Genomic DNA, 27,270 nt, shown 5'->3' with positions numbered 1-27,270 from the left:
ATAAATTTTTTGCATAACCATTATGCTATCTCCCCAGCCCCCCCCCCCTTGATAGAGGGTGAGAGAGACGGAGAGAGAAGGGAGGGACAGTCAGATGCCTTCAGGATTGCTCCCGTGCTTCCAGAAGCCTCCCCGCTGCAGGCGGGTGATGCCTTGAACCCAGGCCCTTCTGGGTCACACGCGTGCTCAGTTGTGCCCTCGGCCGGCCCCGGCTCCCCCATCCTAAAGCCACTGATCAGCGACACTGACTTCCTCTTCACCCTCTAACCAGACACACAACACACAGGCCCGGGGAACAGGACACCCCAGGGCACACAAGTCCTGTTCTTCCTGATTCGGGAGGGAAAGGCTGAGGCCCCCAACACCCACCCCCACGGTTTGTTTGCTGGGGTAGAAGCAAGGCGAGGGTGAGAAAAACCAGGGTGTCAGCCGAAGACAACACTACCTGGCAGAAACCATAAACCACTGAACGCGCTATTTGTTTTGGGTGACCCGTTCTATTAAAGCGAGACGTTTTGCTCCGCGTCACAGGAGACAAACAGAACAGAAACCCAGGGTAACAGAGGGGCATGCTCACAGTCTGCAGGCAGCGGAGGTGGGCATTGGCTTCAGGCCTGTCCACGTCTAAAGGCTGTTCCAAGTAGAACCACAGCTTGACCTTGGTACGCGCACACATGTACATGCATGCTGCAGGTGTCTCTCCTTTTCAAAGTGCGGGTAAAGTAGGACTAGTTGGCCTTGACTTTTAAGACAACCGTGTGAGGCGCAGAGTTCAGTCGCCATGGGTCCAGGTCTCCGCTTTGCCATGTGCATGACCCAGGTTCGAGCCTGACCCTCATCACATTGAAGGAAACTTTAGGGCTATGGTGTTCCATGCCCCCCCCCATTCTCTGTCTTTCTCTCTGAACTAATTTTAAAGAGTGAACACATCAGCCTGGGAATGATGGAACCCCAAATGTGAGACCCTAGTAGCAGTGATAAATTAGTAAAAGAAAGCACAGGCAGAGGTGGTGAGTAGCAGGCCTCTGCTTGGAGAGAGAGAGAACAGAGAAGAGAGGGAGAGACACCACAGCACTGCTTCACCATCTGTGGAGCTTCCCCCAGTGCTGCAGTGCTTCCTAGGGCGCTGGGGCTCAGGTAAGGCCTGCACCCCACTAGCTGAGCTCCCTCCCCTCCCAGCCGACACCCTTGGTTTTGAACTTGCTCCCCATGCACGGTTCACCTGCCTGGAGCCACAGAGCCCACCACAGTCTGAGGCCCACCAGCACTGTTTGATGGTGTTCTGAGGGTTGGGACACGGGGCTGCCCTCGACTCAGCCGCGGGGTGGGGACTGGGCCTCCCCTGAAATTGGGGGGCTGCAGTTGGCACTGACGCACGAAGCACACTCAACCCGGCCCTTTCGCTTGAGGGCCAAGGCAGCCAGAGGGGTGTGAGTGTTGCTTCTTGGAGGGAGCTCAGCGGGGAGTGTGTGCCCCTCTCCACTCTGATTATTTAAGTTCCTGGGACTTGGGTTACTGGGTCATTAATGAAAGCTTGCTGCGAAAGCCGAAGTGGCTTTCACGGGGGTTTGTCCCATTAGACAAAGCCTGGAGGCTCAGCACTAAACTCCGTGAGTCTCGCTCTGCCCATCAGATGAACAGCAGATGTTTCCAGGCCCTGCTGAATGCTGGGAAAAGAGCCGCGGAGCTGAGCCCACGCTCACTGTCAGAGTGGAAATTGCCGCCACCCTTTGGAAATCAACGGGGCCGGAGATGTCAAGTGCAGGGGAAACGTCTGTGCTCTCCAGGCCCGAGGAGCAGACTTTATCTCCAGGGAGGTTCACCGTGCTGTTACGTCTAATAGTCTTTTAAATGAAATCGCCAGGGTATCCAGCTAGAAGACAATGGCTAAATGAACTGTGCCGCACCCACTCAAGAGAATATCACACGGCCGGTGGACTCCAGAGTGGATGGAGCATTCCTGGGATGGTGTTCAGTGAGCAACAGCCAACACACACATTTCTTTGAAGAATGAATGTAGCTGTGCTTTCGAAGACTGGGTGGAAATGCACCAAGCTGTTGAGTGATCGTCTTTGGCAGGGGAAGGAGGAGGGAGATGCCTTTCTACCTGTCTGCGTCCCCACCTGTTCGGATTTACACAGCAGCTGTGACTGAGAGAAGTATCTGGAAGTGGGAGGCGACCCTGGATTGTAGTTACTGGGGTCCTCCAAGAGGGAGACAGGCCAGAGCGGGGTGGGGCTCAGAACCCAGGGGTGCTGGCAGGAAAAGCCACAAAGCAGACTCGTCACCCCCCAACTCTCAGAAAGAAAAGTCCTTAATTTGAGCTGGGGCTTCACTGCTGCCATCATTTTTTTTTTTAAGCCCAGAGAGGGGCAGAGGTGTCTCAGCACCTCTCCTGTCATCACGAAGCTGCTGCACATGGTGCTCTCCTGTGGTACTGGGGGCTTGCAGTCAAGTTCTCATGCTTGATTGAATGTGCTCTGTGACCTTTTCACCTAAAAAAAATATTTAGAAGATTTTTTTTTTTTTAATGAGAGAAGGAGACTAGGACACTGAGCTGTGGCAGATGAAGTGCCAGGGGTGGAGCCTGCGGCCTCAAGGGGCAGCTCTTTTCTTGGGCCAAGACCCTTTAGACTTTCTCAGTTGTGTCTTGATGAGCAGAAGCCATCCAGAGAGTCCCGCTTAGCAGCCCCTAGCCCACAGTTCACTTTGTGGTTTTTAAAGGAATCTTCAAGGAATATTTTTAAAAGGCTACGTTAGGGAGTTGGCCGGTAGCGCAGCGGGTTAAGCGCACATGGTGCAAAGCGCAAGGACCAGCATAAGGATCCCGGTTTGAGCCCCCGGCTCCCCACCTGCAGGGGAGTCGCTTCACAGGCGGTGAAGCAGGTCTGCAGGTGTCTGTCTTTCTCTCCCCCTCTCTGTCTTCCCCTCCTCTCTCCATTTCTCTCTGTCCTATCCAACAACAACAACATAATAACTACAACAATAAAAACAACAAGGGCAACAAAAGGGAATCAAAAAATATATTTTTTAAAAAGACTACTTTAGGGGCCAGGTGGTGACGCACCTGGTTAAGCACACACAATATAGCACTCAAGGAGCCAGGTTCGAGACCCTGGTCTCCACCTGCAGGGGGGAAGCTTCATGAGTGGTGAAGGAGGGCTGGAGGTGTCTCTCTGTCTCTCTCCCTCTCTCTATCTCCCTTTCCCCTCTCAATTTCTCTCTGTCTCTATCAAATAATAAATTCATTTTAATATTACTACTTTAAAAACTGCATTTGGGGACTGGGCGGTAGCATAGTGGCTTAAGCACACATGGTGTGAAGCACAAGACTAGAGCAAGAATCCCTGTTCGAGTTCCTGGCTCCCCACCTGTAGTGGGGGGGTCACTTTACAGGCAGGTCTGCAGGTGTCTATCTTTCTCTCCCCCTCTCTGTCTTCCCCTCCTCTCTTGATAGCTCTCTGTCCTATCCAACAACAACAATAACAAGGGCAATGAAAATGGGAAAAGTGGCCACCAGGAGCAGTGGATTTGTAGGGCAGGCACCGAGCCCCAGCAATAACGCTGGAGGTAAAGAAAAATAAATTTAAAAAGCTGGATTGTTACACCTGTTAGATCTCAGTGTATTTCGATATAGACTCCATCCCTGTATTTCTGTGAGTTGTATGAGGTAGAGAGGCCAGTGAGTTATTTTTGTGCGAGCACACCATGAAACTTGGAGGCAGGAAGGCCAGTGGAGGAGCTCCGACAGCTCTCCACACTCACTGGCCAGCACTTCATTCCATTCGGCCCCTGCTGGCCAACCCCCACCCCACGGGCCACCTCCGAGTTCTGTAGCGAAAAATTAATTTTCTCTTTTGTTGAATTTCATGTAAATAGAATCGTACAGTCTATATTTCTTTCTTGTTGACCATAATGTCTTGGAGTCATATCTGCCTAGCTGCGCTTACCCAGTTGACTCTCTCGTGGTGACAGTGTTGTGTTGTGTTGTGTTGTGTTGTGTTGTGTTGTGTTGTGTTGTGTTGACCAGCTGGCTGGTCAGTTCTGATGCTGATGAAAGTTGGGATGGCATCCAAACAGTGGCTGGGGAGGCAGGTAGAATGCAGAACCTGCAAGCGTGAGGCCCTGTGTTTCTCCCCTGCTGCTCAAGAAGTGAGCACCGTGATCTCAAGTCTGTCTGCCTGCCTGCCTGCCTGCCTGCCTGTCTGTCTGTCTGTCTTTCCCTCCCTCTCTTATTAAATAAAAAAATGTTATTTGAAAAGTATGTTCCAAGCAGTATTACCTATCTTTGCAAGGTCATGTCTTCTTTTCTCTTGGACAAACAGCTAAGAGTGAAATCACTAGGTCACAGGATATGTTATAATCTTTTTTTTTTTTCTTTTGCCTCTGGGGTTATCACTGGGGCTCGGTGCCTGCACTACGAATCCTCTACTCCTTGAAGCCATTTTCCCCCATTTTGTTGTCCTTGTTGCTGTTGTTATTTTTAGTATTGCTGTTGTTGTTGTTGGATATGATAGAGAGAAATCAAGAGAGGAGGGGAAGACAGAGAGGGGGGAAGATAGACACCTGGAGACCTGCTTCACCGCTTGTGAAGCGACCCCCCTGCCGGTCCTTGTGCTTCATGCCGTGTGTGCTTAACCTGATGCGCCCATCATAACCCGAGCCCATCATAACCAAACTTACTTTCAAAGCAGTGTTAACATTTCACATGCCCACGAGTGGTGTCCGAGAGTTCCAGTTCCTCCATTTCCGCATGAGCACTTGGTATCATCTTCTTCATTTTAGCCGTTGGTATCATCTTCTTCATTTTAGCCGTTGGTATCATCTTCTTCATTTTAGCCGTTTGTATCATCTTCTTCATTTTAGCCGTTGGTATCATCTTCTTCATTTTAGCCGTTTGTATCATCTTCTTCATTTTAGCCGTTGGTATCATCTTCTTCATTTTAGCCGTTTGTATCATCTTCTTCATTTTAGCCGTTGGTATCATCTTCTTCATTTTAGCCGTTTGTATCATCTTCTTCATTTTAGCCGTTGGTATCATCTTCTTCATTTTAGCCGTTGGTATCATCTTCTTCATTTTAGCCGTTTGTATCATCTTCTTCATTTTAGCCGTTTTAGTTGCTACAAAGTGTCCCTTCTTAGCGGTTCTAATTTGTATTCTTCTGGTATTGAGTGGTATTGAGTGTTTTCCACCAGTCACCCATCATTTCCAGGAAATGGCTGTCCGTATCTTTTGGTCTTTTCCACACGCTGTTTGTCATAATGTTTTTTTTTATCAGTTTTTTGTACTGTTTGCATTTGATTCCTTTATCAAATTTATATTACATGAATATTGCCTTTTCTAAATATTTATTTTCTTTTTAAAAATAATTTCCAGGGCTTGGTGTCTGTACTACAAATCCACTGCTCCTGGTGGCTATTTTTTCCTTTCTCTTTAAAATCATTATTCAGGGGGGTTGGGCAGTAGTACAAAGCACAACAAGCGGTGTAAGGATCTCGGTTCGAGCCCCCGGCTCCCCACCTGCAGGGGAGTTACTTTACAGGCGGTGGAGCAGGTCTGCAGGTGTCTGTCTTTCTCTCCCCCTCTCTGTCTTCCCTTCCTCTCTCCATTTCTCTCTGTCTTATCCAACAACAACGACAACAATAATAGTAACAGCACTGACAAACGACAAAGAAGGGCAACAAAAGGGAAAAAATAGCTTCCAGGAGCAGTGGATTCATAGTGCAGGAACCGAGCCCCAGCAATAACCCTGGAGGCAAATATATATATATATATATATATGTATGTATGTATGTATGTATGTATGTATGTATATATGATGATAGGACAAAGAGACATTGAGAGGGGAGAGGGAGATAGAAAGGCAGAGAGAGAGAGAGAGACTGCTTGTGAAGCATCGCTTCTGCAGCTGGGGACTGGGGAGCTGGAACCCAGGTCCTTGTACATGGTAATGTGTGCGCTGAACTGAGTGTGCCATCATCTGGCCCCAATATTTATTTCTTCATTTATTTATTTTTACCAGAATACTGCTCAGTTCTGGCTTATGGTGGTGCTGGGGATTTAACCTGGGACTTTTTTTTTTTATTTCTTTATTGGGGAATTAATGCTTTACATTCAACAGTAAATACAATAGTTTATACATGCGTAACATTCCCCATATATTAATACAACCCCCACTAGGTCCTCTGTCATCCTTTTTGGACCTGTATTCTCCCCCACGCACCCACCCCAGAGTCTTTTACTTTGGTGCAATATGCCACTTGAACCTGGGACTTTGGAGCCTCAGGCACTGAGAGTCTCTTTGCAGAACCATTACACTATCTACTCCCGCCCTCCAATATTTACTTTCTTTTAATTTTTTACATTTTTTTAAAAAGATTTTATTGGGGAATTAATGTTTTACATTCAACAGTAAGTACAATAGTTTGTACATGCATAACATTCCCCAGTTTCCCATATAACAATACAACCCCCACTAGGTCCTCTGAATCCTTCTTGGACCTGTATTCTCCCCACCCACCCACCCACCCCAGAGTCTTTTACTTTGGTGAAATAATGCCAATTCCAGTTCAGGTTCATCTTCTGTTTTCTTTTCTGATCTTGTTTTTCAACTTCGGCCTGAGAGTGAGATCATCCCATATTCATCCTTCTGTTTCTGACTTATTTCACTCAACATGATTTTTTCAAGGTCCATCCAAGATCGGCTGAAAATGGAGAAGTCACCATTTTTTACAGCTGAGTAGTATTCCATTGTGTATATAGACCACAACTTGCTCAGCCACTCATCTGTTGTTGGACACCTGGGCTGCTTCCAGGTTTTGGCTATTACAAATTGTGTTGCCAAGACCATAATGTGTACACAGATCTTTTTGGATGGATGTGTTGGGTTCCTTAGGATCTATCCCCAGGAGGGGAATTGCAGGGTCATAGGGTAGGTCCATTTCTAGCCTTCTGAGAGTTCTCCAGACTGTTCTCCACAGAGGCTGGACCAATTGACATTCCCACCAGCAGTGCAGGAGGGTTCCTTTGACCCCACACCCTCTCCAGAATTTGCTGCTGTTACTTTTTCTGATGTGTGACATTCTCACAGGAGTGAAGTGATATCTCAGTGTTGTCTTTATTTGCATTTCTCTGACAGAGACTTGGAGCATTTTTTCATGTGTTTCTCGGCCTTTTGGATCTCTTCTGTGGTGAATATTCTGTCCAAGTCCTCCCCCCAATATTTGGATGGGGTTATTTGTTGTCTTGTTGTTGAGTTTGGCAAGGTCTTTATATATGTTGGCTATTAAACTCTTATCTGATGTATGGCATGTAAAGATCTTCTCCCATTCTGTGAGGGGTCTCTTGGTTTGGGTAGTGGTTTCTTTTGCTGTGAAGAAGCTTTTTAATTTGATGTAGTCCCATAGGTTTATACTACCTTAGTCTTCTTTGTAATTGGATTCGTTTCATTGAAGATGTCTTTAAAATTTATGCGGAAAAGAGTTCTGCCAATATTTTCCTCTAGGTATCTGATAGTTTGTGGTCTGACATCCAAGTCCTTGATCCACTTGGAATTTACTTTTGTGTTTGGTGAAACAGAGTGGTTCAGCTTCATTCTTCTGCATTGTTTCCAACACCATTTGTTGAAGAGACTCTGCTTTCCCCATTTAATAGTCTGAGCCCCTTTGTCAAAGATTAGATGCCCATAGGTGTGGGTAATTTTTTGCATTTGTTTTGGATAGAGACAGAGAGAAATTGAGAGGGGAGGAGGAGGGAGTAGTTTGCTTTCACTACTTGGGAAGCTTCCCCCTGTGCAGGTGAGGACCAGGGGACTTGAACCCAGGTCCTCACGTATTGTAATGTGTGTGCTCAACCACCCGGCCCCTTGCATGAAAGCTCTCAGTCTGTTGTTTGTCTACTTTCTTCCTAATGTCTATGATTCCCCTTGATAAGTCGTTTACATCAGGAGTCATTTCTTTCTTCAAGTGTCCTGGACTTCCCTGTGCTAACACACCTCCTTGCCCTGAGCATTCCCTGATGGCAGATGTTTGGGCCCATTCCCACTTTGGGCTGTTAGGAATACGAATGCTTGAGCATTGTTTCACGAAGGATTTGTAGACATGTCTCTTCACTTTTTTTTTTTTTGCCACCAGGGTTATTGCCGGGGCTCAGTGCCTGCACTAGGAATCCACTGCTCCCGGAGGCCATTTTTTCCCCCATCTGTTGTCCTTGTCATTTTTTTATTTGTTGTTGTAGTTATTATTGTTGTTGTTGTTGATGTCCTTGTTATTAGATAGGAACAGAGAGAAATGGTGAGAGGAGGAGAAGACAGAGGGGGAGAGAAAGACAGACACCTGCAGACCTACTTCTCTGCCTGTGAAGTGACTCCCCTGCAGGTGGGAAGCCGGGGGGCTCGAACCGGGATCCGCTGGTACTTGCTCTTTGCACCACCTGTGCTTAACCTGTTGCATTACCGCCCGACTCCTGTCTCTTCACTTTTTAAAAGTGATTTTTAAATTTTTATGAGAAGGCGAGAGAGAGACACCCACAAGATGCTCTCAACTGTAGCATATAGTGGTGTTGGGGGTTGAATCCCGGCTGGAGGCATGAAAGTTAAAAATGGTAACTACTGTTAATGAAGCTAAACCCCCACCTAACACCATGTACCAAAATTAACTCAAAATGGATCAAAGATGGGGAAGTTAGACCTGAAACTATAAAATACACATCAGAACACATCAGTGAGACATCTCCGGACCTTACCATTAAAGATGTATTTGGAGACTCCGCCCCACGGGCAAGGGAAACAAAACCAAAAAGGAATAAATTAGACTATATCAAATTAAAAAGCTTTTACACATCCAAAAAAATTTCTTTTTTAAAAAAATTTTTTAAAATATTTTTTTGTAATTTTATCTTCCCTTTTGTTGCCCTTGTTGTCTTTTTTTTTATTGTTGTTGTAGTTGATGTCGTTGTTGTTGGATAGGACAGAGAGAAATGGAGAGAGGAGGAGAAGACAGAGAGGAGGAGAGAAAGACAGACACCTGCAGACCTGCTTCACCACCTGTGAAGCGACTCCCCTGCAGGTGAGGAGCCGGGGGCTCGAACCGGGATCCTCATGCCGGTCCTTGCGCTTGGCGCCACCTGCGCTTAACCCGTGGCCCTACCGCCCGGCACCCCAAAGAAAATTTCTTAAGGAGAAACAGGAAACCCAGCAAATGGGAAAAGGTATTTGCACACTACACTTCAGACAAGTTGATATCAAACATCTATACAGAATTCATAGGAGTCGGGTGGTAGCAGCGGGTTAAGCGCACATGGCACAAAGTGCAAGGACCGGCATAAGGATCCCAGTTCAAGCCCCAGCTCCCCACCTGCAGGGGAGTCACTTCACAGGTGGTGAAGCAGGTCTGCAGGTGTCTGTCTTTCTCTCCCCCTCTCTGTCTTCCCCCATCTCTCGCCATTTCTCTCTATCCTTTCCAACAATGACAACAATAATAACAATTACAACAATAAAACAACACGGGGAACAAAAGGGAATAAATAAATAAATAAACAAACACTAAAATAAATGCCTATGTTAAGGGAGTCGGGCGGTAGTGCAGCAGTTAAGTGCAGGTGGCGCAAAGCACAAGGACTTTTGTATGGATCCTGGTTCGAGCCCCCGGCTCCCCACCTGCAGGGGAGTCGCTTCACAGGCGGTGAAGCAGGTCTGCAGGTGTCTGTCTTTCTCTCCCCCTCTCTGTATTCCCCCCTCCCCATTTCTCTCTGTCCTATTCAACAACAAAGACATCAATAACAACAACAATAATAACCACAACAATAAAACAAGGGCAACAAAAAGGGAAAATTAATAAATAAATATAAAAAAATTTTAAAGAAAAGTTTAATAAATAAAAAAAAGAATTTGTACAGTTCAACAAAAAGAAAAAGAATGATAAAAAAGTGGGCAGAAGATAAGAATAGCCGGTTCTCTAGAGAAGAGACACGCGTGGCCCGCAGACATGTGTGGCAATGCTCCCGTTCACTCATCACCAGAGAAATGCAAGTCAGAACCACACTGAGATTCCACCTCACGCCTGTGAGAATGGGCTCCATCAATAAACAGGAGAAGATCAGTGTTGGAGAGGATGTGGAGAGAGGAGCTCGACCACGCTGCTGGTGGGAGTGCGGGCTGGTGCGGCCACTCTGGAGAGCAGTGTGGAGAATCCTTCCATACAAATGGAAATGCCTTATGACCCGGCAATCCCACTACTAGGCATTTACCCCAAAGACAAAATAACACTGATTTGAAGAAATACATACACACCCATGTTCATGGTGATTTTATTCACTTATAGCAAAAGCCTGGGAACAACCAAAATGCCCTTCACGGGTGACTGACTGGATAAAAAAGTTATGGGACATATACTCAACAGAGTATTATGCAGCAATGAAAAAGATGAGATTGTGTCCTTGGGATGAAGTGGATGGGACTGGAGAAGATGATGCTCAATGGAGCAAGTCAGGAGGGGAGGACAAGTAGAGAATGGTTCACTCATCTGCGGAATCTAGAGACTCGAGTATATGAATGTGACACAAAACCATGTCAACCCATTTCCAAGACTGTGGGAGAATGTTCTATGGTGGTTATCTATGGGTGGGGATGGGGACATAGACCTTTGGTGATGGGATTGGTGAGAAATAAATAAACAAGTATTTAAAAAGAGAGAGAGAGGAAGGGAGGGAGGGGAGGACGGAGGGAGGGAATGGGTGGTTAGTCTGAAGTTAAGTGTTAGAAGCCCAAAATTCCTTTTAACTTCACGGAGGATTATACAAATTCATGGAGCCAGGTGATGACATACCTGGTAAAGCCTACATGTTACCATGTGCGTCCAAGGACCCAAGCTGAAGTTCCCAGTCCCCACCTGCAAGGGGGAACTTCAACAATGGTGAAACAGTGCTGCAGGTGTCTCTCTTTCTCTCTCCCTCTATCTGACCACCTCCACTTGAAAAAAAAATGATGAGAGCTAGACTAGTCAGTGCTCCCAGTATGCAGGATGGTATAAACCAGTAACAAATCGATAAAATTGGGTGGAAAGCGTGAGTCTTCAATTCATGAACAGAAAAAATATATATAGATATGTTAGAAGTGTTTTACAGATGAAATGAGGAACTATTACACGTCTGATGTTAACGTTATTCCTGTGAGTTTTATATGTTGAATGCTATTTTAAATGGAATTAAAAATTTTCATTTTACTCTAGTGTACAAAAGTATAAAACATTTTATATTGACTTCTATTTTGCAACATGGCTAAATTTACTTATTCTAGTAGCTGTTTTTGTCAATTCCTTAGGGCTTCCTCTCTGCACAGTGATGTTCTCTGTGAGACAGCTTTATAGGGTTTTTTTTTTCCCTGTATCTATTGAGATAATCATGTGATGTTCCCCTTGATTGTATTATCTGGGAATTTCTTTTTTTTTTTAAATAAAGTCTTTTATTTTTTTATTGTTGTAATTATTGTTGTTGGGTAGGACAGAGAAAAATGGAGAGAGGAGGGGAAGACAGAGGTGGGGGGACAGAAAGACAGACACCTGCAGACCTGCTTAACTGCTTGTGAGGCGACTCCCCTGCAGGTGGGGTCCGAGGGCTCAAACCGGGATCCTTACGCCGATTCTTGTGCTTTGTGCCACAAGCGCTTAACCCACTGTGCTACCGTCGGACTCCCTGTGTGGGAATTTCCATTCACTGAGTTCTGAATATGAAACAAACTTGCTTTCCTAGTCTAACTCTCACTTGATCTTGAGCTTGATGTAGTCACTACAGGTATTTCTTATAATACGGTATTTGAAATCAGATGGTGTTTCTCTGCATGTCCTTGAGCAACAGTGGTCTGTAATCTTAACTTCTTCTTGTGTGAGCTTTGTTTTTTTTTAATATTTATTTATTCCCTTTTGTTGCCCTTGTTCTATTGTTGCAGTTATTGTTATTACCGATGTTATTGTTGTTGGATAGGACAGAGAGAAATGGAGAGAGGAGGGGAAGACAGAGAGGGGAGAGAAAGACAGACACCTGCAGACCTGCTTCAATGCCTGTAAAGCGACTCCCCTGCAGGTGGGGAGCCGGGGGCTCGAACCAGGATCCTTACGCCGGTCCTTGCGCTTGGCACTACCTGCGCTTAACCTGCTACGCTACCGCCGACTCCCTGTTTTTGTTTGTTTGTTTGTTTGTTTGTTTTAACTGGGATCATACTGCCTTAAGAGATGATTGCTGGGGCTGGGTGGTGGCGTACCTGGTTGAGCGCACATGCTACAGTGCTCAAGGACCTGGGTTCAAGCCCCTGGCTCCCACCTGCAGGGGGAAAGCTTTGCAAGTGGTGAAGCAGGTGTCTCTCTTTCTCTCTGCCTCTCTTCCTCTCCTACCCTCTTGATTTCTGGCTGTCTCTATCCAATAAATAAAGATAAAAAAATTTTTTAAGAGAGAGTTGATTGCTTCCTAAAAGTCTCTGTGTGTTCTCAACTTTCCACTGGGTTCTCCCGCCGCTGTTTCTGTATCTCTGCTGAGGTTTACCATCTGTTCACTCACACTGACATCTTTTCCTTTAAGTCCTTAAATACACTTGTGCCAGCTGCTTAAAAACCCAATATCTGGGCCAGCTCAGGATCTGTTTCTTTATTATTATTATTATTTTATTAATTTATTTATTCCCTTTTGTTGCAATGTTATTTTATTGCTGTGGTTATTGTTGTTGTTATTGATGTCGTCGTCATTGTTGGATAGGACAGAGAGAAATGGAGAGAGGAGGGGAAGACAGAGAGGGGGAGAGAAAGACACCTGCAGACCTGCTTCACCGCCTGTGAAGCGACTCCCCTGCAGGTGGGGAGCCGGGGGCTCGAACCGGGATCCTTAAGCGGGTCCTTGCGCTTTGCGCCACCTGCGCTTAACCAACCCACTGCGCTACCTACCGTCCGACTCCCAGGATCTGTTTCTTTTGACGGCTTCTCCACTTTGTGGGTGACCCCTGGCTCTGTGCAACTCTGTGTTTTAAGCTGTGTGTGGATTGTGTCCTCCGGCCACCGCCCACCCTTCCTCACTGGGGGTGAGCGCAGGTTGGAGCTCTGGTGTTGGGGCTCGGTCTGCATCCGCAGAAACTCCAGAAGACTGCTGTGTTGTGCATGCCACCCAGCTGATTCCATGGAAATAGGCAGTTTCCCGACATTTCCTAACGCTGGGATGGAGCAGGGCTATGTGCGGGGAGCTGGTCAGTAGGTCAGTCGTGATGGGTAAACAAACAAAGCCGCTCAGCTCCTAGGAGGAGGAGAGGAGAGAGAGTGCTGAGGACAGAGGATGACTGTGAGGGCCCTGGGGTGCAGGGGGAGCTGGCACACAGCAGGGGAGTCCGCAGAGGGCTGAGGGGGCGGCCCGCTGTGAGCTGACACTTGTCAGGTCACTCTGGCTGGTGACTGTGGGGTGGACTGCAGGGCAGGCAGCAAGCAGCGAGGCTGGAGGGTGAGGTGTGTGTTGGGGGGAGGGATGGCAGCCTTTGCTGTCACAGGAGCAGAAAAGATGGAGAGAGAGGACTGATTGCAGTGGACTGTTTAAGATTAGTTCATGAGAGACAGAAGCAGAGAGAGAGAGTGAAGAGACAGACAGACAGAAGCAGAGAGAGAGAGAGAAGAGAGAGAGAAGAGCACGGATCCGCAGTGTCTTATGGCAGTGTTGGGGCTAGAACCTGGGGGCTCTGCTGTGCTACCTCCCGGGCCTCAGGAGTGGCTGAGGAGTGGAGCTTAGCAGGGAGGAGAGGAGCCCCACATCCTTCAGCAGAGGAGTGAGGGAGGTTGGAGCAGCACACGTGTGTGGGGTGGGGGGAGCCTGGCTTTGTGGCGCAGCTGTGGGAGCGTCCCCTCGAGGAGTGGCGTCCGGGGCTGGGCCGCAGGCAGAGTCCTGTGCTGCGGAGTCCTGGCTGGCTGTGGTCCGCTGAGGGGCCGGGCAGTCTGCGGAGGGAGGACGGAGGAGTCAGGTAGGTTTGGAGTGGTGAAAGCCAGCAGAGGGGTCCGCAGATAGCTTACCAGGTGGACCTGTGCCTTATTATGTACAAGGCTCTGGGTTCGAGCCCTGGCACCTGGCACAGTTGGGAATACGGGGATTGGCCCTGACAGAGCTCTGTGCATGATGGAGCAGTGTGTCTCTCCTCTCTTTCTGCCTGTCTCTCCCTCTCTTCTCTCTCTGAAGAAAAAAAAAGTGATAAAGCTGGGCCCACAAAGCGCAAGGACCGGCAAAAGGATCCCGGGTTCGAGCCCCCGGCTCCCCACCTGCAGGGGAGTCGCTTCCCAGGCGGTGAAGCAGGTCTGCAGGTGTCTGTCTTTCTCTCCCCCTCTCTGTCTGCCCCTCCTCTCTCCATTTCTCTCTGTCCTATCTAACAACAATGACAGCAATTACAACAATAATAATAACTACAACGACAGAAACAACAAGGGCTGTGGTCCCGGAGGTGGCACAGTGGATAAAGCATTGGATTTTCAAGCATGAGGTCCTGAGTTCAATCCCCAGCAGCACATGTACCAGAGTGATGTCTAGTTTGTCCTCCCTCTCTCCTCCTATCTTTCTCATTAATAAGAATAAATAAATAAAATTTAAAAAAGCAACAACAAGGGCAACAAAAAGGGAAAATAAATAAATAAATAAAAGTTGGGCCCACAAGGCCACTCAGGGGTGCCATGCATATGTAGAGCCCTGGTTCTTTCACCAGCTCCACATATTAAATAAATAAAGTGAAAAATCTTTTAAAAACAAAGGAAATAATAAAGAAAATAGAGCCAAGAAAAGATATAAGTTTAAAGTAAGGTCAGCACAGCTGCTTGAGCACTCATGTCCAATCACAAGGACCTGGGTTCAAGACCCCAGGCCCCACCTGCACGGGAGAAACTTCACAAGTGGTGAAGCTGTGCTGAGGTCTCTCTCTCTCTCTCTTTATCTATTTCTCTGCTGCCTCTCAATTTCTCTGTGTGTCTATTTTTTAAAAATGAGAGAGAAAAGAATTTTAAAAAGAAGTTGTGCCCACTGCCATTGGGTGGATGAGTACCCAGTGTGAAGGAGTGGCAGCTCAGGTCATGGGGCCTTTGACAAGGACAGCTGCTGGGGGGACTCAGCTGGGGTTGGAGAGAAGAAGGTGAGGCTTCAAGGAGTGGAGATGGTGCCTCTCCCAACTCTCCAGAGCGGAGTAGAGAATGGGGTGGCAGCTGTGGGGAGGGGAGACGGCGGAGGAAGGGGCTTGGGGAGTGGTTGTGTTTTAAGAGGAGGAACCCTAAAGCAATCTCCGTCTCTCTCTCTCTCTCTCTCTCTCTCTCTCTCTCTCTGTCATCAGGGTTACTGCTGGGGCCTGGCACCTGCACAATGAATCCTCTGCTCCTGGAGGTCTGCTTTGCTTTTCTTCTCTTTCTTTTCTTTTTTGATAGCACAGAGAAATTGAGAAGAAAGGGAAAGCTAGAGAGAGACAGAGAGGGAGAGAGAGGGAGAGAGAGAGAGAGAGACCTCCAGAGCTGCTTCACCAGTCCCGAGTTTCATTCCGTAGGCGGAGGGGACTAGGGCCTGAGCCCGGCAACGTGTGCATTCAGCGGAGTGCCGCGGCCCTTGGCCTCTACCCTAGAACCATCTTTTCTTTTAGGATTTTATTATTTATTTATTAATGAGAAAGATAGGAGAGAGAAAGAGAAAGAACCAGACACCACTCTGGTACATGTGCTGCCAGGGATGGAACTCAGGACCTTTTTCTTCTTCTAGCGTTTGCCCTTCTTCCGTAGCCAGTCAACAGGTCAGGTTGAAAGCTGTCAGGAGCTGCTTGTTGCTGGCTTTGAAAGTGACTGGGATCCATGTGGATTCACTCGGCTAGGAAGGATCATCAGTTTCCCCAATGAATGGGTGCTCACGGGATGCACCACGGGAAGGTTGATCCAATCATGCTTGAGAGTCTAGTGCCTTAGCCACTGTGCCACCTCCTGGACCACCCCGAGAAGGGTCTTAACTGCTGCTACAGACAGAGAGAAACTGCTTCTGCCCAAAGGGGTGGGGCTCACCTCACAGGACAGCCTGGCGGAAATAGCACTTCTCTCAGCCAAGCCCCCAGGTTTTTGTAAATAAATATTATAAAATATGCCCAAAAAAACCGGAAAAAAATTATGAACGAGCATCCATATACCCGGCACTTCCACTCAGTCATCTTCAGCTTCTCAAAGGCTAAACGAGTTGAAAGTTGCAGGTGGGAGCTCTTTCAGCATGAATCTGACCTCCTAAGACGAAGAGCATCTCCCCCCCCCCCAAATAGCCACGACATCCTATTCTTACCACCCGGAGAAAAAAGACGTGAATTCCCTAGTACTCCCAAGACCAGGTCCAAATTCATGTGTTTGCAACTGCCATTTACAACTTACATTAAAATGTTTCAAACCAGGAGTCGGGCGGTAGCACAGCAGGTTAAGCACACGTGGCGCAAAGCACAAGGACTGGCATGAGGATCCCGGTTTGAGCCCCCAGCTCCCCACCTGCAGGGGAGTCGCTTCCCAGGCGGTGAAGCAGGTCTGCAGGTGTCTGTCTTTCTCTCCCTCTCTCTGTCTTCCCCTCCTCTCTCCATTTCTTTCTGTCCTATCCAACAACAACAACAACATCAATAATAACTACAATAACAATGAAAAACAACAAGGACAACAAAATGGAAAATAAATAAAAATTAAATTAAATTAAAAAAAATGTTTTAAACCAGGATCTGGCACCTGTGCAAAGACCTGGGTTCAAGACCCAGCTCCCCCAACTGCAAGGGGACACACTTCATGAGAGGTGAGGCAGGGCTGCAGGTGTCTTTCTCTTTCCATCTCTACCTCTCCCCCCCCTCAATTTTTCTGTAGTATCAAATAATATTTTAAAAAGGAAGCAAATGGTGGATTTGTAGTGCCGGCAAAAAATGCCAGCAGTAACCCTGGTGGAATAAAAATCAAAAACATAAAAATAAGGAAACAGATGAAGCAGGATCACACACTGCACCTGGTCTCTCTTTAGATCAACTTTTCCAACCTCTCTTTTTCTCTCGTGTGAGTTGACTCCTCTCTGCCTTTTCTTACTGTGTTGCTGGGGCTTGAACTAAGGGTCTCAAGTATGCAGGTTACTGCTGAGTCACCATCCTGACAGAGACAGAGACAGAGAGACAGAGACAGAGCAAAGAACCACCATTCCACTCTTGGTGCCAGTCATGATGCTCCCATGGGGGCAGGGCTGTCAGTCACTTTCCCTCCCCCGTACTGACCCTTTCTTTAAAGATTTATTTCAGGGGGCTGGATGGTAACGCAGCAGGTTAAGTGCACATGGCACGAAGCACAAGGACTGGTGTAAGGATCCCGGTTTCCTACTTGCAGTGGGTCGCTTCACAAGTGGTGAAGCAGGTCTGCAGGTGTCTGTCTTTCTCTCCCCCTCTCTGTCTTCCCCTCCTCTCTCCATTTCTCTCTGTCCTATCCAACAACGATGGCAACAACAACAACAAAGATGATAAACAACAAGGGCAGCAAAAAGGGAAAACAATAGTCTCCAGGAGCAGTGGATTCATAGTGCAGGCGCTGAGCCCCAGCAGTAACCCTGGAGGCAAAATATAAATAAAATTTTTAAAAAAACATTAAAAAGACTTATTTCAAAAATAAATAAATAGGGAGTCGGGCAGTAGCTCAGCGGGTTAAGTGCACGTGGCGCGAAGCGCAAGGACTGGCGTAAGGATCCCGGTTCGAGCCCCCGGCTCCCCACCTGCAGGGGAGTCACTTCACAAGCGGTGAAGTAGGTCTGCAGGTGTCTGTCTCTCTCTCCCCCTCTGTGTCTTCCCCTCCTCTCTCCATTTCTCTCTGTCCTATCCAACAACAGTGACATCGATAACAACAACAATAATAACTACAACAACAATAAAAAGGGCAACAAAAGGGAAAATAAATAAATATAAAACTTAAAAAAATAAATAGGAAACATGTTTCTTTTTTAATATTCATTTATTTATTCGTTCCCTTTTTTAATTTTTTTTATTATTGGGGAATTAATGTTTTACATTCAACAGTAAGTGCAGTAGTTTGTACATGCGTAACATTCCCCAGGGAACCATGTTCCTTTTGTATGAGATCGAGAGGAAAGTCACAGCCCCACCCTGGCATATGTGTGCCCATGAGTCGAACTGGGAGCCTTCGGTGAGCAGCCCTGTGCCGCATCAGGAGAGCAAGTACTCTGCTCCCTGAACTGCCCTTTTGAAGAGACCGAAACAGTCGTCTAAAGAGAATGCCCTGCACCTGGATTTGTGCAGCTCTCTCTCTCTCTCTCTCTCTCACTGCTTATGGTGGTGCTGGGGATTGAACGTGGAACCTCAGAGCCTCAGGCTGGAAAATCACTTGGCAGAATCTTTGTGCTGTGCCTGCTGCCTGCAGTGGTCTCTTCGTGGTGTCTTTCCTCTTTCCTCCAGGATGGGACTGGGCCTAGAGCTGAGGGCCCACGTGTGGGACCACAACCAGCCACGATTTCGTAGTAGCTAGAGACCAAAAAGAAACGCTTACCAGTTCCGTTACTAAGTGGCCAGGACCAGTTGACTTCAGTGTTTACATCTGGGCCTCGGAAAGCCAACGTGCAGCCTGTAGACAGACGGTCAAGCTTCGCTGTGAAGTGATAGCACTGCTTCCTGGAGCTGGCTCACCTGCGGGGCACTGCACAGACCCAGACTGCAGAGCGAGACTGTACACTACCACCCTCGTCTCCTGTCCCCCAGAGACTCCTGGGACCCTGCTGCTTGCTTTTCATCACGGGCCCCAAGGACAGCCTCTGGCTGCTGGGTCGCATGTCAGCTACCAGGTGTCACTGGGACATTTCCTCGGCTCTTACTAGTGGTGCACCGGAGCCAGGAGTCCTGGCTTTGGGTGGGGGCGTGTGGGGAGGAAGAGCAGAGCACCCCTTGCCAACTGGGTGTGGATGTGGCCGTGCTCAGTGGCAGCCTCCTGCCAGGGACCTGGCTGCTGCACTCCTGCCGTGCTCGGGCTGTCTCCAGCTTGCCCCGGACAGGCTGGCTGTCCCCTCCGTTTGAATGCCAGGGCCACCTCCTGCATATGCCACACCACTACTCAGTAGCCCTCTGGGGCTGACTTTTTCACTCTTTGTTTTCCAGAGAGAGGAGAGAAAGGGGGGGGGGGGTGTCAGGCAGTAGCGCAGCGGGTTAAGTGCACATGGAGCGAAGTGTAAGGAACGGTTTAAAGATCCCAGTTCAAGCCCCCAGCTCCCCACCTGCAGGGGAGTCGCTTCACAGGTGGTGAAGCAGGTCTGCAGGTGTCTATCTTTCTCTCCCCCCTCTCTGTCTTCCCTTCCTCTCTCTGTTTCTCTCTGTCCTACCCAACAACAACAGCAGCAACAATAATAACAATCACAACAACAACGATAAAAACAACAAGGGCAACAAAAAAAAAAAAGGGGGAGAGGGAGAGGCTCCAAAGTGCCACGCCACCATCCGTGGAACTCCTGAGGTGTGGTCCATGGTGGTGCCAGGGCTCAAACCCCGGCCGTGCACTCTACTGAGTGTGCTGTCTTCTGGTCCCCCTGCGTCCTCGAGAGGCCCTAGCCTGTCAGCCTGCCAGGTTCACTTTGCTCTTGCCCTGCCCCAAGCTGGGTGGGTGCGTGGGCTGCTTCCAGACAGACTTCGCAGGCCTGGGCTGGGCCTGCTGTGCTCCCTGCCGCTGTGTGACAGTGACTTGTCTCTGGAGTGGGACACCTGGTGAGCACGCTACAGCTGGACTGGATGAGAGGGGAACAGCACCTCTGGCCAGAGGCTCTGACAGCCTCCCCACCCGCTCCCCTGCCCCGCACACAGTGAGGTCCCAGCTCTCCTCTGACCCAGCCTTGGGATCTTGTGACGTCAGGCCAGCCACATTCCCCTGGTTCAAGGCACAGTGGTGGTTGCAGGTGTTTGGGTGACATGGCAGCTGTCCTTAGGAAGCCGAGACCCCGTACTGACTCGGGACAGGCAGGGAGCTGTGGGAGCCAGGCCTGGAGGCACCAGGTACCCAGCACCAGTACCCCTCTGCTGGGTGCGGCCAGTCTGAAGGACTGGACCAGGGCGACTGCCTGCAGGGGCGGCCCCCTGTCCAGAACTCTACCATCTGTGAGGACCTGGTCTGTGTTCCCACAGAGGCAACTGCTCGGTACCCGCGGCTAACAAAGCAGAGGTGTGGGCTGGGAGATAGCTCGCCCAGCAGGACCAAGCTCTGCGTTCAAGCCCAGCCCTGGGCCGGCACCAGTGCAGCTCCATGGCGGGTGGGGTAGTACTGGTGGGTGTTTCCTCTCCGTCACTCCGGCTTTCGCAAAGGAAAGATGAGTCAGTCTGGGAGCAGTGGAGTCAGACATGTGTGAGGCCCGTGGAGGAGGTGTGGAGACACCGTTGGCCATTGTCTCCCAGGGATTCCACTCTGCGCTTTCTCAGCAGACCGAACCATGCCAAGGGCAAGGGCTGTTCTTGTGCCCAGGCTCCGTTTATCAAAGCCTGATGGCCCATCAGAACTTGTGGCCAGGGGAAGGCTGGTCGGTGGTTGACACAGAGTGGCTAAGATTTTTTTTTTTCAGCCTGAGAGAAATTTGATGATTGGTTTGCCCTCCCAAATACATTCCCACAGAAAATTATGCTTTACTTTGGATTTTGTGAACAGAAATCTGCTTCTGAAGGTTCCAGCTGGGTGGTGGAGCTATGAACGTACACAGCCCCAGTGATAATCTTGGTTAAGCGGGTTAACTGCACATGGCGCAAAGTGCAAGGACCGGCGTCAGGATCCCGGTTCGAGCCCCTGGCTCCCCACCTGCAGGGGAGTCGCTTCACAGGCGGTGAAGCAGGTCTGCAGGTTGTCTGTCTTTCTCCCTTTATCTGTCTTCCCCTCCTCTCTCCATTTCTCTCTGTCCTATCTAACAATGATGACATCAATAACAACAACAATAACTACAACAATAAAAAATAACAAGGACAACAAAAGGGAAAACAAATATTTAAAAAAAAATAAAAAATTTAAAGTGAAGCTTGGGCAGTTTGGCTTCCTGCTCCTGCCTTGTTTCTGTCTCTCAACAGGCCGAGCAAGCTAGCTGCCCTCCACCCACTTCCCTGCCTCCCCCACACTGTTCAGATCTCCCCAGGACCTCATCTGTCCTCAGAGCCCCCGCCACCCTCCTGCTGCCTCCCATAGCTTCTGGACACTGCTCTCCTGGAGGGCAAGCTCTGTCCTGCTCTGCCCTGGTCTCCTGCAGCTTCTTGGGCCTCGAAGGCCTGGCCACACACCGGAGCCCTGGGCAAACGCCACCCTGGAGCAGGGCTGAGGTAGAAGGCACGAGCCCACACCTCTTGTACTGTCTGTATTCTGTGGCCCACGTGCTGCTGGGGATTGAACTCAGTACCCGAAGCCTGAGAGTCAGCGCCTTCTCCACTGTGCTGCCTCCCTGCCCGTGGTCAGCCACCCCCAAGTCCTTCCGCCAGCCTTCCCTGAAGAGTTAAGGCTGGGCACAGAGCCTCCCTCCACATGCCCAGCTTCCTGGACGGCTCGGCAGGCCTCACCCCCACCCCACGGGGCAGCTGCCTGGCCAGTGGCCCGGCCTCTCCGAGACCCGCGTGGTGTTGGGGAAGGGCCCCCGCGGTTGCACCTGCTGCCAGCTGGCCTTCCTGCCCATCTCTCCTTCCCTCAGTCTCCCCTGGCAGCCCTCCTGTGTGTCCACTCTGGGATATCCCACTTCCCCACCTCCTTGTCGGCCCTGCCTGAGCTCTGGGAGAGGAGCACAGAGGACCCTGGCCCCAGTCCTTGTGCACAATCAGTCGCAGGCCTTTTATGTGGGGGGTGGGGGGGGGCAGGAAAGGCTGAGTGTCCCTCCTGCCCTGGAGGGAAGCCCACCGCCAGGGCGGCCTCCTCTGCGCCCCCTGCTGGACTTCCTGGCCCCTCGCTGGGTCCCCCAGTCATCACCCGGGCCCCGCTCTCGGGGGGCTGGGGGGACAGGGGAGCAGACGGGGCAGAGGAGGGCAAGGTGACCTCCAGAGGCCTCTGCACCCCCTCCCCTCCCCTGCCCTGCCCTGCCCTCCCCTCCCGATGTGCCGAGCCGGCTTCACAGCTCTAAAAGCATCCGCGCCGCCTAACACCTGCGGAGGTGAGAGAACTGGGCGGCGCTGCCCCCGCCCCCCGCCGGAGGAGAAGGGGCAGAAGTGGGTTCAAGGAGGCCCCACAGGCCCGGCTCGCCCCCCTCCTGGCCCCCCACGTCCCCTCACCCCTCCTCCAGTCCGCTTCCTCCAGCTGCTCCCCGCGCCCCCCCTCCCCTGCGGCCCTCACACCTGCCCCTTCCCCCCGCACTCCTCCCTGCCCCGCTCCGTCCTCCTGCTCTGCTCTCTCTTCCTCCCTCTCTCTGGGGCTCTGCCTCCCCCGTCCCCGTCCCCGTCCCCGTCCCCGTCCCCCCGTCCTCCCTCCCCTCGCCCTCCCTTCCCCCTCCGCTCCCCTCTCCCCTCCCTCCTTCCCTCCCCGCCCGCCCGCCCGCGCTCCCTCCATCAGTATTCCGCTCTCGTCGCCGCCGCTCTCGGCTGCTCTCGGTCGCTGCCGCACCGTCCGAGGCGGGGGCCGGGGCCGGGGCCGGGGCCTGGGGGGGGGTGGGTGGGGGGAGAGCGGCGCCGGCGGCCCGAGGAGGGAGGAAGGAGGGAAGGAAGGAAGGAAGGTTGCAAGGAAGGAAGGAAGGAAGGAAGGAAGCAAGCGAGGGAAGGAAGAAGGGAAGAAAGGAAGGCGAGGAGGCAGGCGGCCGGCGGCGGGCGAGGCGGCCCCCCCAGAAGCCCCGCGGCCGCTGCGGAACCCCCTCCCCACCCAGGAGCCGGGGAGGGGAACCCCGCGAGAGACCCGGGCCCGGCCGCAGCCCCGCCCCCCGCGCCTCCCGCAGCGCCCCGCAGCCCAGCGCCCCACTGGGGGTCCCCCGCGGCCGGGCATGCTGCCCCCCGGAAGGAGCCCCTCTCTCCGCCGTGAGTAGCCGCCGAGGGGCGCGGGCGGAGGGGCTGGACCACGGTGCTCGCGGGGGACACCCTCTAATTAGGGGACCCTGGTCTCAGGCCTCCTCCGGGATGTGGGGGGGGGGCAGAGGACAGTGGGCGGGGCCTGCGGAGACGCGGGAGGGGGCTCGCCGGACCCAGCGACTGTGTGTTGGGGGGGGTCGCCGCTGCCGGGGATGGGGAGGGGGGTCCGTCCGCCCCGCGGGTGCTGCGTGTCCAGCTGTGTTGTGGGCTGAGGATGGAGGCCGGGGGCAGCTCGCCGGGCGTAGGTCGCCCCCCACCCCGTGGCGGGAGTAGGGGCGCCCCCTTGCCCCTCCCACCCGGCACACCACTGCCTCTGGGGTTGGGGGGGGGCTCGCCAGTGATGGGGAGGGGAAGAGGCGGGCACGGGGTTTCCTTGGTGACCGCGCCTGGCAGGAGCCGTTGCCGTGGCAACCGGGAGAACCGGGGAGTTTGGGAAGTGAGAATGGGAAAAGCGGAGGGGCGACTGGGGAGCCAGACGATGCCCTCCTCAATCTCCAGCCCTGTTCCTTCCGGCCCTCAGCCCCTGCTGGGGGACGGCCAAGCCCCTGCCTCTGCCTCTGCCTGGACCGAGACCCCCTCGCACGACCCCATTCCTCCCGGGCTTCGGGCCTCGAGCACGTGTCTGTCTCCCTCTCCCTCTCCCTCTCCCTCTCTCTCTCTCTCTCTGACCCCTCCTCACCTCCCACCTGCTGTAGCCCCCTTCCTACCCTCACTCCCGCTCTTCCAAGAATCCCCACTGGGCTTGCCCACGGGGTCCTTGCCCCCCCATGTCCCCTCCCTTGACCTGCAACTTCATCCCCTCGCCCTGACCCCTCCTAGCCCTGTTCCTTCCAGGACCCCTTTCCTCGGCTCAGCACCCTCGCCGCCCTGCCCCTTCCCCCCAGCCTTTACCACCGGGGCCCAGCTTGTTCTGGGCCCTCTCTTATGACCTTCCTTCACTCCGGGACCACGTCCCTGTCTCCTCACCCCGTGGGACCCCCTCATCCCAGCCTCCCTCCCTCAGCCCCAGAACCCCCCCCCCCATTCAGCAACCTCCCCTCTCAGACCCCTTCTTCCCTCTCCACGAGGTCGAGGTGGGAACCGGCCCTGTCCAGGGTTCCGCCCACGTCGCAAGCCCCAGCTTCCAGGCTCCAGGCCCCTGGCAGCCCTTCTCTCTCCCTCGGGCCCCAACCTAGTCTGCCACTCCCACCTTAACCCTTCTCTCCCCACCCCCTCCCCAGCACCCCACCCCCACTGGCCAGGCCAGGCCCTGATCCCTGCAGCCTCAGCCTCACGGTTCCCGCTGCACTTTCTCAAGGCGGGGAAAGCCCCTGGGGAGAGCCCAGCCTGGGGGGGTGCGGGCCTCAGGGCTGCCCCCCCGCCCCCGCCCCAGCTGGGAGCCGCAGCGGAGCCTCCGCAGCGGCCATTGCTATGCACCTCACATCGCAGCCGGCGCAGCCAGACAGGAACTCTCGGCAGCTGGGAGTCAGTCTCTGGGCCTCTTCCCTCCCGGGCCATTGGGTGCAGCCTGCAGCACCCCTGTCCCCAGAACCAGCCCCACTTCCTCCTGACAGGCCCCTGCCCACTTCTCGGGCCTCCCTTCCCCTGCCCTTCCCCGCCTAGCCCCTGGCTTCACTGCCCTGGCCACTGGAGAAGCAGAAAGGAGACTGCTGGAAGGATGGGAGCCAGAGAGGGGAAGGCACAGACCGAGCCGAGCTGAGAGGCCTCGGACTCCCAAACACACACACACACACACACACACACACACACACACACACACACATTAGGGTGCATCACCACGGAGCCAGACACACACAGACTTACTCACTTAATTTCCCCAAGAAAGGGAGAGCCCGGGCAACACTCCATCGCACAGGCACAGGGAGTGAAAGAGACACACAGGGAGCCCCAGACTCTGGAGAGGCAGTGGGGGGGGGGGGGCAGCGAGAAGGGGTGGGACAGAGAGGCCAGTGGGCGCTTGTCAGAGGGCCAGTGGGTGCTGGGCAGTGAGGAGACACGAGCAGGGAGCTTGCGCAGGTGAGCCGGGGTGTGGAGAGGAGACAGGTGGGGGCAGGGCCAGGTGTGGACACCTGAAGCTCTCACCCAAGGTCCCACTCACCCTGAAAACTGTCTGGGGACCTTCCCACAGACACAAAGCCAGACAGGAGTTGGGCAGGGTCCGGCCACCTGCACAAGAGTACACAGGCCCCACCTAGTGACAGTGTGTCAGGGGGGCTCCCCTCCAGAGGTGCTAAGGACACGTGTGCACAGACAGGCAGGTGCTGGGGCAGAGGAGCTGGGGTGGGGGTCTCCTCCTCTCCACACCCCAGCTCACCTGCCTCTTCCCCATTCACTCTCCCCACCTCGGTCCAGGAACCTGACCGCAAGGTCTCTGTCCAGGTCCTCCCTGGGGCTGCCCTCCACCCTCAGGTCTTCCTCCCTCCCTCCCTCCCACCTGTGTGCGTCCCTCCTCCTCAGAGCTGTCCTGTCCCACCCCCTTCTCCCCAAGTGCGCTCTCCGATGTCCCCTGTGCTTTCAAACGCTTCCGCCTGTCTCCGACTTTTCTAATTGGCGATTTCACATCAAAATCTGTTCTCGTCCCAAGGAAAAAAATGTGGCATCGGTGGGCGTGCGGTGGTGTGTGTTGAAAAGACTGTGTGGAGCAACGTGCAAACTTCAGGCCTGTCGGACCCAGGGAGGGAGTGTCGCCTGAGTGCCAGCCATGCCCACAAAACCTCCATCTCAGCTTCTTTAGAGGGTAGCTGGGTGTGTGTGCCGGGTGGAGGGGGCGCCCCTCCAGCCCACACCCCCTGCTTCATCCTCCCCACATCTCAGCTGGGCTCAAGAGGGTTCTTTCCTCACAGCAGGTTCTTCCCTGCTGTGCTTCCCCTGCTTTCCTTCCAAAATCCATTGGCATTTTCAAAACCCCCTCCCCCACAGCCATCTCCACAGAGCCAGAGACCCCAGCAGGGTTGGAAGCCGCCCTACGGCCACTCCTCCTCAGCTGTCAGGCCACCCACAGCCCCACCCGCCATACACACCCGTGAGTCTACCTGCAGTCCCCCAGGCCCAGACCTGAGAGCAGACCCAGCGCCCTCTGTGTGTGGAGCCAGGAGCCCACTCCCAGGCTGACATTTCTGTGAACACAGAGAGAGGGAGAGACACCTGAGCGCCAGAGCTTGCCCCAGTGCTGTGACACCTGCCCTGTGGCGTGGGCTTGAAACTGGACACAGGTATGGGAAGGCAGATGCTCTACTCAGTGCCCTGTCTCTCTGACCCCTGACAGACTTTAGAAACCCTATGGAGAGCTTCTGGCCCCTCAACTGTTGCTTCTTTCTTCTTTTTTTTCTGGATTTTTTTTCTTTTTTCTTTATTTCCTTTTGCTGCCCTTGTTGTTTTATTGTTGTTGTTGTTGGATAGGACAGAGAGAAATGGAGAGAGGAAGGGAAGACAGAGGGGGGGGAGAAAGACAGACACCTGCAGGCCTGCTTCACCGCTTGTGAAGCGACTCCCCTGCAGGTGGGAAGCCGGGGGCTTGAACCAGGATCCTTGCGCTTTGCACCACCTGCGCTTAACCCGCTGCACTACCGCCCGACTCCCCGTTTCTTCTCTTCAACCCCAGGCTTCCAGGGAGCTAACTTTCGTTGCTGAGTCTCATGGGTTCCGAGCTCCTTACTGTGTACCCCACCTCTGCCCAGACCCCCTGCCTCCCCGCCCCCAGTCCGCGGGGCCTCGCTGCCTGGTGAAGGGGTGTTTGGGGTCCAGTGAGACACTGCGCTTACCCATGAAGGGGCTGAGTCACAGACTTGTTCCTCTGGCCCGGGACTGTCGGCATGCGCCCCACCAGTCCAGAGGGTGGGGTGCAGTGAGACAGTGGGGGGACAGCCGACCCAGGTTCCCACACCAGCACCCTCCCCACCTCTCTCATCACTTAGTGGAGGGCTCTGTGGGCCTGACAGTGTCTCCAGAGCACAGGTGCTGCCCCAACCCAGCAGTGACCAGCTGTGGCAGGTGCCTCACTGCCCTGTGAGCCGTTGGGAGGGGTCCCTGTTCCCCCCTGAGGCAGGGCACTGAGGGGAGCACCCCACCCAGCCCTCTGCACACCGGCTTAAATGCTTTCCCCAGGGTGGTGTCTCAGCTGTTTGTCCACAGCCTGGCTTCTCAGGAGACAGAGAGAAGCAGGGTGTCACGCCGGCAGATGCAGTGCAGGAGACGCCACCCAGGACCCTGTGATTGCAAGCCCAGTGCTCAGCTGCTG

At 52.5% G+C, this 27,270-nt stretch overlaps 2 protein-coding genes across 2 annotated transcripts in view; one reads left to right on the top strand and one right to left on the bottom strand.

The window, feature by feature from the left end:
* Positions 1-12,914: 12,914 nt before the first annotated feature.
* Positions 12,915-26,847, bottom strand: LOC132537075 (uncharacterized). The gene is made up of 4 exons (XM_060186519.1): positions 26,795-26,847; positions 24,450-24,590; positions 13,716-13,956; positions 12,915-13,270 (listed from the first exon to the last, which is right to left on the bottom strand). Exons 1-4 carry the CDS (start codon positions 26,845-26,847, stop codon positions 13,007-13,009), a joined length of 699 nt encoding a protein of 232 aa, XP_060042502.1. The 3' UTR covers positions 12,915-13,006.
* The window catches only part of LRRC4B (leucine rich repeat containing 4B), a 41,909-nt gene continuing 37,276 nt past the window's right edge, over positions 22,638-27,270 (top strand). The window contains exon 1 of the mRNA XM_060174895.1: positions 22,638-22,982. The gene's annotated coding sequence lies outside the window, so the exon portion shown is untranslated. The remainder of the gene's footprint in view (positions 22,983-27,270) is intronic.

This window comes from Erinaceus europaeus, chromosome 2 (genome assembly GCF_950295315.1).
Source record: "Erinaceus europaeus chromosome 2, mEriEur2.1, whole genome shotgun sequence".
Lineage (NCBI taxonomy): Eukaryota > Metazoa > Chordata > Mammalia > Eulipotyphla > Erinaceidae > Erinaceus > Erinaceus europaeus.
The sequence above is the reverse complement of the archived record's forward strand: the minus strand, read 5'-3'. Positions and strand labels throughout refer to the sequence as shown.